This window comes from Nestor notabilis, unplaced genomic scaffold (genome assembly GCF_000696875.1).
Source record: "Nestor notabilis isolate BGI_N333 unplaced genomic scaffold, ASM69687v1 scaffold6405, whole genome shotgun sequence".
Lineage (NCBI taxonomy): Eukaryota > Metazoa > Chordata > Aves > Psittaciformes > Psittacidae > Nestor > Nestor notabilis.
Window position 1 is genome coordinate 18,353 of NW_009928814.1, and position 13,999 is coordinate 32,351.

Genomic DNA, 13,999 nt, shown 5'->3' on the forward strand with positions numbered 1-13,999 from the left:
ACAGCTTGAATGAATTTGTCCTTCATTATGCAGAAGGCACATCTCTTCCAGTATTTCTTCCATCTCACATAGGGCACTTTGAAGTATAAGACACTGCAAAGATTGTTTGACAACATGGAAAGAGAGGTGTCTTTCCAATAATCCAAGTTCTTAAAAATTCAGATTAGTTTCTCACTCACTCTTCCATTTTCTTCAGTATTTTCCTAGGGTGATCGGTTCTGCATTTTACTTAAAGCACGTGGTTCATCTGGCATGTGTATTTGTTTGGGAACATCCACCAGGGATGGCTAACTTTAATTGCAGAGGCCCCATAAAGGTCTGAGTTTAGGAAGGTAATCAAATTTGTATATTTCTTCAGAAGAATTCTTCTTTTTGACATATTCTAATACTAGAGAGAAGCTAAAAATCTAGAACAGACAGAAACCCAACTATATCTGCCTGAGTGTGAATTCCTGTTGTATTTGGGATATATATGTGCAGTCAGGATCGATAATAGGGAGATATGCTGTCCATAGTTCTTTCTAACCTAGTTTTATACTCTGCCAATATCAGCATCTCTGAATCACTGTGCTTGGGTTTTGCCCTTTCCAGTTAACAGTAGGAAGGTGGGATAGAAATATATATTTAGCAATAATTTATTAAATACTATATATGCTAACAAGGTGATACATAAAAGATATTAGCCTTACTGAATGCAAACATTCCACTTTCACATGTTTAGCATTCTGGCATTTACTTAATGTTATCATAATAGCAGTTGATAGTGTCAAGAAAGATTTCCTTCCAGATTATTAACTTCAGAATGATAACAAAATGTGGTGGACTGTACATACCATACTGACATTTGCTTAAAAAAATACCTTCATATTCTGCATTCATGTGCAGAGAGGGGAAAAAATACCCGTCCCTTTAAAAATGTCTCCCAGAGCAAAGAAATGTTGAATCTCATTTATAAAATATGACCAGCAGATTGTTATTGCTGGCTTTTTGAGACTGAGAATAGCAACAGTGCTGAGGACACTATTCATAGAGCAGAATTCCAGAAATGATGTGTTAACCTGAATCAAACATCATAAATTATTGAGAACTGCTGCTTTTGTTCTCTCTTCACTTCTTAAAATATCCCTTTTGCATGGAAAATCTTATGTATAAAGATTTCTATTTCTCTGATGGAGTATTTCTTTCAAAGAGTGTTTATTAAGGAAATTTCTTTGCACAACCTGTGGAGAAGTGTAGATAAAAAACAGAAGCCCCAGGAATACATATCCTCATTTTCAAGAAGTCTTTAAATTTTTGTTACAAGTCTGTAACATTTTTGTTCACACTCCTGAAGAGCATTTCAAACAATCTTTTCATCTTGCAGTCAACACTGAAGTCTCTGCCTGCTTCAGAATTCACTGGAGCATGTGGAAAGCTTAGGATGTACTTTCTGCCCTAAATTCTGTAAAGTTGACTGTGCTTTTTTTTTGTTAGAACTATATGCTCTAATAATGATAGCTAGCATAACATGAGGCAATTTTCACCCAGTCCTTTCCTATGCACTGAAAGGATCTTTCTCAGGTCATGGCTATGAGAATTGCTTTATTTGAGACTGCATGTATCTTTTTGTGAAACCATATCACTTTCAGCCTTATGAAATGCTTTTTATTAAGAGCTTTTGAGACAAGAGTAAAGAGGCTGGATGTGGAATACAAACAGTGTAAGGTCTGATGTTTCAATGTTTAGCAGAAAGTACCCTGTGAAAATTATAAGCAGGAAGCTGTGAAAGTAAGAAAGATAATGCAGTAATGATGGAAGAAAGGTTGGAATCTGAAGGGTCATCTAAAGCAAAGATTTAAGTATTAACTCATACTTCAAAACAGCTAAATTATGTGAAACCACACTCTGTTGTTTGCTTTGGATGGTGAATTCACATTGCAACCGAAGGGAGTTTCATGGACCCCTCTTTTTTCTAGCTCTAAAGGATTGGAAGGTAGTTGGGATTATCCATCACAGTCAAGTGTCTAGCCTGCACACGGGGATGGCAGGGAATGGGACAGAAGGCGGGCAAGAGCGATTGCAGGGTGGGAGGGAAGTAAATTACTGAAACAGTTATATAGGTCAGAATTTGTTTCCTGCACAGTGACTCACATGAAACCACATATTTCCAACAACTGCAGAGTAGATTCCAATAAGATAAGATTCCAGTTCCTGCATAAAATGAATGTTTACTATTTTTGCTATAATTTTTCTTCAGTATCATTTATCACATGCATTAGAAAGCTGGTGCAAAACTACTGTGACATGACTTTTGTACATTTTGCAGTATTATTTATTTAATGAAATTTCTTATGTGCTTTCTGTGGAGCACCTGGTGACAGAAAACTGCAGGAATTTTGCCAAGCAGGGAACATGGACCCTTTGGCTGTTCAGTGCACTTTCAAAAGTAATTCAGTTCTCAGACGAGCCCATAGGTACTCTGTCTGAAAAGGTCATCCTGTCTCTGTCATTTCATTTAAGTACCTAAAATTAAGTAAGAAGAATCTTGGTGAGAATGAGTCATCGTGTGATTTAGAATGAAATTAGCATTATTGGCCACTGGAGAAAAATGTGTCTGAGTACAGTAGAATCATTGGGGACATTTAGGTTAGATATAAGGAAACCATGCTATGACTCTGTGATTCTATGATTCTATGATTCTAAGATATGGATGCCCCCTTCCTGAAAGTGTTCAGGGTTGGATGGGGCTTTGAGCAACCTGGTCTAGTGGAATGCATCCCTGCCTGTGGCAGGGGGGTTGGAACTAGATGATCTTTGAGGTCCCTCCCAACCCAAACCATGCTATGCTATGCTATAAGAAGTTCTTTACAGTGAGGGTGGTGAGGCCCTGGAACAGGTTGACCAAGGAAGTTGTGAATGCTCCATCCCTGGCACTGTTCAAGGCCAGGTTGGTTGGAGTCTTGGGTGACATGGTTTAGTACAAGGTGTCCCTGCCCATGGAAGGAGGGTTAGAACTAGATGATCTTAAGATCCTTTCCAATCGTAACTATTCTATGATTCTAAGATTCACAAAAATAGCCAGTGTTTCATCCAAGACATCGGGATATAATGTTCAGTATTGTATTTTCATACTTGCATTAATGTTATTTTTGACCATCATTACACAGAAGGTGATCTTAATGATACTTTTGCCCTAAGAAGTAGATTCTTATAGCTTTAAATCTTACTCCTGGGTTGGGATACCAGATGTCCCACTTTGAAAACTCTGTGATACTTTAGGATTTACTCTGTAAAAGCTGACAGAAGTAAGATTTGTTCAGCATCTTGGTTCCATTTATCTAGCATTAGATAACATGACACAGTTACCAGTATTTTAATTTTACAGAGCTGATGAGTATTCAAAGCTCCTCTTAAAGTCAGCAGAACATGTAACTACTTACACTTCAGGTAACTGGGTTCTGACCCAATGTGTTTCAGAATGAGACATTCAAAAGCTAAAGTACATAAAATTAGTAGCTGTTTTGCAGCTTTGATCTCTTCCTCATATGTAAAGTCATACTGTTAAAAGGAAAAAAACTGAGGATATAGACTTCTGGAAAGAGAACTCTGAGCTCTGCTGCACACCGTTTATTTTCCTATTACTCTGAATATTGTTTATTTGACATGCTGTATATTGCCTTGCCTCCCCCTCCTTTTTATTTTAATTGGGACCTGGTTATTGGCTGGAAATTCCACTAGCATGACTCATCCCTGCACTGGAAATGACTGTGAACAGGCATCACATTGTGGGATCTACTTCCCTTCTCCCCCGCCTTTTTTTTCCTAAGTGCTTTATCGTGGCACGAGCTTGTAATAATAAACTAGAAAGGAAGTTGGAACTAATCATTTGGTTCTGAATGCACAAGCCCTGCCAAATTTCCCCACAGGCATGAAACAGCCGCTCAAGCTGCGACACCAGCAAATTAAATCCTGGAGGTAGCTGACCAGAAGTAATGAAATGTGTATTTACCATACTGATGCTGTCAGTCCTAAGACAGACTGGCTTTACAATCTAGTTAAGTGGGGCATGTTTGTCACTTCCAGAGGTGCTTCAAAAAACAGTCAGGTTTTTCTCTAGACTTCTCAAAATCACAGGCCCAATGCTGGTTGGTAACCCTCATCTCAATACCACATGAAGAACAGATTGACTAAAGTGATGTGTTCTAATAAAACACTCGAAGTGAAATCCATTTCCCAAAGGAGATAAGCGATTTCATCTTATGACATGTTAAGTGCCAATACATTTTTATTCATCTCTTGTTTGCCACTTCGTTCTAAAAAACAAACCTTAGAGTTGAAATGAAAGGATAAAAATTATTTCAGGAATCAATGGATAATAAACAACAGATGCCTCCCATAAACCACGTGTTTTGTGCATGCAGCACTTTAAAAGCTTGGGCAGGTACAGGTATGTGGAAGAGGGCCAGTTATCACCGAAAAGAATGGGTACCACTCAAGAGAGGGATTTGTTGTGCAGGTGGGCACAGGCATGGGATGGTGATCCACACAGCTACTAAAGAGATGTCGCTCAAAAAATACTTGTGCATCATGGCAGCAGTGGTTCGAAAGCATCTGGACACATGTGCACGAAGTGGGGAAATTGTCTTTTCACAATCCCCAGATGCTCAGGAGATAAAGGACTCGGGGAAAAGTTACTTTCCCCAGTTAGGTGCTGTCATAGGTAACAATAGCATATGTCTGTGACATTTCTATGTATTTAGCTAGCAAAGGCATATTATGCTAATTGTGTGAGAACTATTGAAGAAGGTTAGTGGATCATTTGCTGAATGGTACTTGCTGTGAAATCAAGGAAACATTATGAGGGGAAAAATGAAAGTATGATCTTCAACATGGTTAATACAATACCCATGGAAGAATCAAAGAGTAAAATCACACCCCATATGAGCAGTCTCTGAAAGCATCTAATTATATCCTAGGAATGTCTATCGCTCTGCAATTATATGCTTAATTTCCAGCTGTACTCGATTAGCATCACAAGTGATTTATAATACCACTAAACACAAGGAACTTGCTTAGAACTGTTTGTTGGCACATATAAATTTGTTGGGCTCTTTTGTCTGTCTCTTCATAGCAAGGTAGGCACGTTGAGTTAGTATCATGTAATTCAATGGCAAAGTCAAGGGAAGACTAGAGTAGTTTTAGAGATAACATCATTCCTTCTCCTCTAGTGAAGCACTCAAATGCTAGTCTAGGGAAGGTCGAAACCCACTGACTTCTATGTGGTTATATACGCAGTTCAAGCTTCATATGTAGAAATAGCTTTGCTGAACTAGGTCTGTCTTTCCTTGCTTGTTCTTGCAAGGCAACCATGCTTTTTGTGTCACAACAGCACACACGCTTCTGAAAAGCCAGTCTGTGGATGCCTTCCTTCTCCTCTCTTCCCACATCAGGAGAGCTGAAGTAGGAATCATTCCACATTTTCTTCATGTGGGGAAGATAGGGATGAAAAAGAGTAAGAGAACCTCTATTTGTTTTTGACCAGACCTAAACATAATACCCAGTTAAAGGCTTGAATCTGTGTGGATCCAAATACTGGATCAGGATTTAAAGCAAAATACATACACTTGAAATGTGGTATTTTGATGTACTCAAGGGTAAGCCCGTTGAATTCAGCTGAGGCTAAGGAAAACACATGGAAGCTTTTGTATAATTGTAGTCTTACATTACAAATCTTCTGGAGCCATCAGTCTGCCATCTGTGAAAAATTAATCAGATTTCCACACCAAAGTACTCATCCATTGATAACATTGGTTTATATCATTTTAGCAACTTAAAATTAATTTTTTAAAAAATCAGTCAAAGCAAACCTCAAATCAGCAGCTGAAGTTGCATTGCCTTTATTTTTAATCTCTTGAAGCTGTCTAGACTGTTTATCCTGTTTAGAATGGACTTAAATGCTTTTACCTTTTTCTCATGTTCGGTCAGATAAGTGATTTTGCTTTGGTCATGTTTTCTCAAGCCTGCAGTTTTGACTATAGGGTGATATGACCTTAGGTACACTGTGAAATCTCAAAGACCGGTGATGAAAGCATAAATGTATGCACAGCCAAACTACTGTTATTTAAAATTTTAAAAACCTAGAACCAGTTCTTTGGCCTTGGTGGGGTTTTGGGGGGGTTTTTTTATTGGGGTTTTTTGAATGCCTGGGTTTAGCAATACCACCTGTGTGAATTCCAAATTGGGAGCTTGGTTCCTGCAGCATAAATGCAAAAGAGATTATTCTCATGGAAGAATCCCCTAAACAAAACTACACAAACACAGGAGGTAGACAAGCTGCTAGAATTAATCTCTGAAGGAGGTGTCTAGCTGTTTGCTACAGGAACAACTTGGTTGAATAAGTAAGTTGCAAACTAGCCGTGGTTGCCCACCCTGACTTCCAAATAGAGCTCTCAGCCTGTGAAATATGAAGGAGAAAAAGATACCTCAGAGTTGGGAATTGAAAATACCAGATATTACAGTTTTCACTGAGGGTAAAAAATTCTAAGCAGCAGTGTGGCCTAATAAACAAAGAGGCAACTGTTAATGAAAGCTTGAACTTTTCCTTCTCATTACCATGAAACTGCCTGTAGAGAACAAGTGCTTCTTGCTGACAGCTGGTTTGCAATTAATAAAAAAGAAAGTGTTTTCAGCTGGCAATGATTTAACATGCTCATGATATATGAAAACAAGGTTAAATTGCTCCTTTCTCTCTACTACTAATAAAAGAAATATTGAAAATGAAATGTAGTTTAGGAAATTAAAAGTGCCAGCCAAAGCCATGGACATAGTGGTGAGAGCTGCTTATCACCTGGTCCTTGCTGGAACGGATATATTTGCAAAAGCTTCGACAGTGCTAAAAATTATTCTTCAGTTGCAGGCTTGCAGAATATATTGCATTGAAGAACATATGATCCTGTTTCTGCAAAATAGAGGAATCTTGATTTAATCACCCCTCTTTGGTGTTTTAAATGACTTACTCTTTGTGGCTTTACTGGAAATCCCCTTGCTCCTGATACCCTTTTTAATCTCATCCTCCTTCTGCTCTGCTCCATCTTCTGTCAGGAAAGAATGGCAGAGGCTGTGTTCCTTGGAATATAAGGGATGGAGTAACCAGAGCATCAGAATACACACAGCAAGGACTAGCCTTCACTGCGCAGACACCAGCCTGATAATCAGATGCTTGTGGACTTTGGCTGACTGTGAATTGTATTCTGAAATAAATGTAATGGTTTGACATTAACTTTCTTGCAGAATATGAAATGTACCTTTACCACAAATATAACATGAGAATCCTATGAATACCAAGGGAAATAGGTAAAAGTAAAATAACATGTTTTACTTCAGCAAAGTCTTTATTCTTGTCTTGTAGAATGCAGAACCTTTCCAAGTTACTGTCCGAGAAGACAATTGTATCATTGTCTCCCTGGAAGCATCTGATGTGGTGAGCTCATCCTCTGTATATGTTGTGAAGATAGCTGGAGAATCCAAGAACTACTTTTTCCAGTTCGAAGAATTCAATAGCACTTTACCTGCCCCTGTGGTTTTTAATGCCAAATACCATGGCCTATATTACATAGTAACTCTCTTGGTAGTGAACTCAAATATGGTTTCCAAGTCAGCAAGATCAATCACTGTGTTAACCAGTAAGTAACACCTTATTCTTTCTTTCTTCTGTTTCTTCTCTTTGTGTGTGGTTTTATTTTCTTCAGAAGTTACTCTTGTGGAGAACATTGGTTGGGGTTTTTGTGTTTTTAGGAGGTCATCCTTCTATGTAGGATGAATCCCTGCATGAGAACAGTAGGGAAGATGTGTTGAGAAGGCTTGTGAGTGAAAATTCACAAGGTCTGAGCAAGAAGAGAGGGATGGCTGTGGGTTTCCCCCAGCTGACCCTTCCTGAATGCTGACCAGAGAGGTTTAACATACTGAAACAAGTGTGATGGATGAATCTCGTTTCCAAATGTTCATCCTAAGCCCTTTGAACCAAGAGTTCCAAAAATCTGGTAAAAGACATATAAAGTGTTGACTAACATTTCAGCGTAAGCACTCCTATTACATGGTGAGATATATTCTGTTTCAAATGTTATAACAGTGTTCTTTGGTTGCTAATATATTGAAGTAGTACTAAACTTGGAAAGCAGATGGTAGTCACCAAAAACATGTTTCTGCCAGTACAGAGGAAGTTTTTTTGTGATGGAGACCATATTTGTAGTAATCTGTCTCTTACTACCTCCATGTGTATCGATCCTGGGGGAGAAGTGTGATTTTGTTTGCTTTGTCATCATGCAAAGCACCACAGATTTCTATGTGATTTCTGCTGTATTTCTGGCTCTGCTGTTGCTCCAGAACTGTTGCAATGTGCCAACCTGAAAAAAATTTGTAAAATATAAAATGATTTCTTCGCCTGGAAGACAGATTTAAGAAAAGACAGGAAAAAAATATTTGGATGGAGCAAAACCAATTTCAGGGTGGTTTTGGGTTTTTTTATAAACAGTTTTAGTTAGCTTGCAGATAAGGAATGGTGATGATTCTGTGTACTTGCATTATTCTGTCAGTGAGAAACTGACCCTAGCAATATCCAAAGCATATTACAGTAGCCTCATAGGTTACCAAGTGAAGTGCTTGAAATTTTGGAGTAACTGGATTTTGCATGATCCATACATTCTTCAGCCTTCCCTTGTGTTCCTAAGTTGTGCCCTGATGAGGACAACCATGAAGCAACCTATGGGAAAAGTATCATGTTGTTGGGTAATGCAACTTTTTCATAAAGCATATGTGCAAGAACATCTATGTATAGTGAACAATTTTAGGATTCAAAGGCAGTCTGAATTTCCTTTTGTTTGACTGCTTTAACCTTGCAGGCAATGTAGTAACTCTAATCCAATTTCCTATTTTATAGTTTGTTTGTTTTCTTCAAAGAAAATAATGGAAGCATCAGGTATCATCATCAACTGGAAAAAAATGCTTCACTATGCATTTCCAGTGGGTTTTGCATGCTGCACTTGCAGTTGTGCATCAGGGCTCATTGCTGTTGATTTCCAGAGCCCACAAAGGTCACTGGTAGCCGGGGAAGGTGTGATCCAGGATGGCAGATGGAACACACAAACTTCTGTGCAGGGGATCTCTGAAGGAAGAAGGAAACCATTGTTGCTCAGCCCATCAAAGCCAGCTCCAGACTTCCTGTTTCTGGCTTAAGGGTTTTCCACAAGGTGTTCCTGAAAAAGTGAGGCTGATGGCTCCAAGGGGCATATTGCATGTTACTCTTCCTCCTCCAAGACTTGGCAGTGTCCTTTCTGATGTAAAGGAGCCCACCACTTTTCACCACCTGTCTTATGTGAGTGTGCTGGCAGCATCCTAGGGTTTCCGGCCGTGGCCTCTGCTGCTCACCCAGACCTTGGAAGGACCAGTGATTTGGGCAGTCGAGCAGCACTGCTTGGGGAAATCATGTAACAAAAAGGGAGCAGCGAATTTCACTGGTTTTGTCTCAACAGAAAGAAAACTGTATTTATGGAAAAGAAATGATCATTCCTGCAGGCAACATTGAAGGATGCTGCAGTGAGCATTAAAAGTGTGCTGTAAATTCTGAACTTCACAAGGGAAAGGGCCCAATCTCCTACCTAATGTTTTCTGCCAGGCAGACTGAGGAGTGCTAGCTCTCATGTAGCAGCCTCAGCTACTAACATAGCTCATCTTTTGGAGTACAAGGTTGCAGGAATGAAAGTAAATTTTGAATGAAAAGACAGTGTGGCAGGCTGGTCTTTTTAAGATATATTTCAGTATGGTGCTTTTGAGAAGAGATTTTAAAATTCATGGAGTGACCGCTGGCTTCTCCTACAAACTGCATGATAGTTGGGTTTCCTTTTCTTTTTTTTTTTTTTTATCTTTCTTTTTATTGTATTGTTCACTCCCTGTTTTACATAATTTTCTGACTATTAATTAACTTGATTTTTCTGGCAGACAATAATTAGGATAGATTCGTATTTTTCTTCATGCCATATGCTCTCACTGCCTGTTTAACATGCTTAGTTTATTTTAACCATGAAAAGACATGTAATTATCTAAGTTATTCCATCTATATCTTACACGTGAAACTGTGGCATATTGCAACTAGTTTCCAGGACCAAATTAATTCCTGTTCTAATTTCATTGGTTTCAGGAGAGCTTTACTAGTGGCAGATTGGCCCCTTTCATTAGATTGACACAAAATAAATCAAGCAAGATAGCCAGTAAGGCCAATGTGGTTATTCCCAAGGCTGTACTTTGATATTGCACAAGCATAATTTTCTGGGATCTTCAAAAGTCTGAAAAGGAGTCCATGAAGGGACATGTAGTCTTGCGACTTGGCCATATGCTGGAGATCGGAGTTTCACACAGAGCATTGTGTATCCAAATTGTGCATGTCAAAATGAGAGCAAGGTCCTTCAAAGACATTGCCTACTAAGAAATTCAGTGAGAGTCATGAAAGACCTCTGCTTTCCAATGGTATATCTTGATGACATTTCCTTTCTCCTATTTACACCCCTCAGCAACGTGCTGCTTCTCAGCATATTGGCAAGACAAAGGTGTGTCTCTTCACAGGTTGAAACTTCATCCCATTTAAGTCAGAGAAGACTTTTGTTTTACCGCTCAAATGTTTCTGTTCAGAAAAAAAAAAATCCCTCAAGAGAAAGATGATTTAAAAGACAAGAAAATATATATATGCATATATAATTATATATGTGCAAATATGGACATATAAATACATGTGTGCATAAATATCTACATATAAAAATAAAAAATTCTTAACAGTTCAGGTTAGATATAAGGAAGAAGTTCTTCACAGTGAGGGTGGTGAGGCACTGGAATAGGTTGCCTAGAGAAGTGGTAAATGCTCCATCCCTGGTAGTGTTCAAGGACAGGCTGGACAGAGCCTTGGGTGACATGATCTAGTGTGAGGAGTCCCTGCCCATGGCAGGGGGGTTGGAACTAGATGATCTTAAGGTCCTTTCCAACCCTAACTATTCTATGATTCTATATAAGTATACATATATTCATGTCTGTATGCTACATTTGAGGCTCCCATTGTTAATTTGGGCCTTCTTTACAAGACCTAGCAGTTTATTTTCTGCTTCTCTCTGACTGGAATAATTTTAGGGCTTTCTCACATTAATCAAATCACCACAAAATACAGAATTTCTTTGTTTAGAACAGATTGTTGTAATGCAAAGTATGAGCTATTTGTTGTAATATTTCTTCTCAAAGCCCAAGGGTTTTGTCAGCTTGAGCACAGCCCACACCCTTGCATTGCTCCCTGAGCAAGGGTGTTAGGATGAGATGAACAGGGTGCATTCAACTCTTAGATAGGAAACCTGTAAAATGGGATATGAGCACAAAATAGCTCTTTTTCTTAAGATTCTGTAGCAAAGCTGTGCTCAGCAAGTTAGGCTCAGTATTTCACCGAACGAGAGAAACTGAAACCCTGACCACTTATTTGTAAAGATGCCTGTGATGGTTTTCACAACAATAGGTGTCTGAATCTCACCATCCTGGTCAGATTCCTGTAAGTGCAATTGTGTTGTGCCTATCAAAATGACCTTTCTTGCAGTTTTCTGTTTGGACAAGGTTAGAAGTAGTTCTGGTATCTAACAATTATTTCAAGCCTGCTTTCATCTGCTTTTGGGGTTTTGGCTTTTCAATGGGAGTGAAAAAACTCCAGAATTTATATAATTAGTTTAGTGTCTTGCAATATTTGAAAGAAAGTTCCACTTAATTACTAATCAGTTTTACAGTAGTTTACAGAGAGAAATAAGGAGCATGGATGTAAAATCAGTGACTAAAATTCTCACTCATCCTCCATTTTCCCAGGTTGAAGCCTTGTTTTATTCTTCCCAGGGTGACTCATACCTATACAGCCTTTTATTATTATTATTATTATTTTTCCCAAAAAATTCTTTGTCAGTTTTTCTTTTTGTTGTGAAGGAAAAAGTGTTTGCTCATTTGAAGGAATGTGGGAAGCAGTACACTGCAAAGCTATTGTGTGCTTTAGGAAAAATGTATCTCTGCTGGGAACTGGAGAACTCAGGATCTCAGGATCTCTGAGGGTTATTAAGAGCAGCTCTGCCTGACTCTTGTTTTAGCTGATGATTAGGAGTTTTGAGTGGTAAATGTCTCATTGTTTCAAAAACTTATGATTCCTTACATAAATCACTGTAAAGTATATTCCCTCTAGGGAGACTTCTGTCTCTGTGACTTCTACAAAAAAATATTCTGCTCAGGAGACCAATGGGCCTACTGCCTGGGACTCTGATCTCTTCTGCACTCTAAAAGTAATTGGCATTAGACCTAGTTAATGCTTGGTTGTCACCATGCCAGACACTGCAGGAAGTGATTCAGCATGTTGAATACTTTCCTCTAGCTTATTAATGGATCAGAACTGTTGAAGTCAGAGCTTCAGAGTTTTTTTTCCAATGAAATATAAAACTTAAGCCCTTTGTGTTTTTCTTTCCTAAGGGATGACATGACACATCTTAAAAAAGGCTGGTTATCCATGGCAGCCTGAATTTTGAAACGTAACTCAGAAGAACATCTAGGTCCATTAGTGCTCAGCTTTCGCCAGCAAGCAAATCATGTTATCCCCTTTTTAAGGTGGAAAAAAAATCAGAATCAGCATCAGAATCAGCAAAACAAAGAACTGCAACCATATGATTTCCTGCCATAATTTCCATTGGAAGGATGATCTAAAATATTGGCCTAAATCTGTTCAAGAACAACAGATGCATCTTTGTTCTTGTGACAACATTACTTATTATTTTGTTTTGTCTTTTTATTTGTCATCTTATGTGAACATCTAGAAATTGCAGTATATACCATCATTGCTCAGATACTTACATTCCCTTTTCATAAGCAATAGCACATATTTCTATTGCCTATCACAAACATGAACATTATGTTCCTAAATTATCAAACAGCAGCTTTTTAATCTGAGAAATGGTTGGTTTTTAGCAAGAGAGAAAACAATCCCTGAAGTTTATAGCATAATGGAACCTCTACTCTGGCTGTGACTTACTCCCAGTAACTATATAGATACATAAACAGTGTCATTCTGGGAAGAAGATGACATAATTCACTTCTTCATGTGAATAAAGGGAATTAACCATGGGAGTTAGGTCACGCCATCAGTGGGGTTTTTATTTTTAAGTCATGATATGAAGGTAAATCATGATTAATTTGGGTTTGAGTGTGAGAAACAAGAGAGTTGATCTCAATCTCATTTCAACCACCCATGTGTAATACTCCATCTAACCTAGCACAGTAATCAATCATTAATTCAATCTGTAGAGTGACCCAATCTACAAATAGTAAATACTAAAACCAAATTGATTTGGATGGAATATGGTACTTATTGTTAATGTACTCTTTTTTTTTTTTCTTTTTTCCCCTGAATTGCAAATGTTAATGTGTCTGGCACAAATTGATGCATTAATGGAGGATTTAGCAGCCAGAATTTTCCAGGGCATTTGAGGAAGAGGTTAGCCACATTTATTATGCTATCTTGATGTTTGTATAATGCAAGCTGTGTGCTAAATGCAAAATGCTGGAGAGTCCAGGAAAAACAGAGAAATTAGTCTCCCATAAACCAACATAATGGGAAAGCAGTTGCTATAAGAGCAGCAGATTCTGGGACACTAAGGAAAAAGGCAAATTTAGGTCTTGATCCTGCACTTGTCTATGTGCGATTAATATAATCTGCCAGTCTAAAAATAAAGAGATTGTACAAGAAGAAGTGCCTTAAACATGGTATTAGAGGGACACTGAAATCCTCTAATTCCCTTCTGTAATATGAACTCAGACATTAACATAGTGCAGAGTGTTTATAAAGCTCCATGTTTTCTGAACTATTAGGCTATTTCTTGAGAACCGCTGAAATCTGTGAAAAGCTGGATCCTGACTACTGAAAATTGTAAAATTAAAAAGACCAGACTGTTTATGCTCTGAATTATAAAAA

General features: G+C 38.3%; 1 protein-coding gene across 1 annotated transcript in view; it reads left to right on the top strand.

Moving 5' to 3' along the window:
- Window positions 1–7,375: 7,375 nt before the first annotated feature.
- The window catches only part of PTPRO (protein tyrosine phosphatase, receptor type, O), a gene marked incomplete at its 3' end in the record, with an annotated part of 57,265 nt that continues 50,641 nt past the window's right edge, over window positions 7,376–13,999 (top strand). Inside the window, exon 1 of the mRNA XM_010014688.1 lies at window positions 7,376–7,661. Within this exon, the coding sequence (XP_010012990.1) occupies window positions 7,622–7,661 (40 nt within the window). The remainder of the gene's footprint in view (window positions 7,662–13,999) is intronic.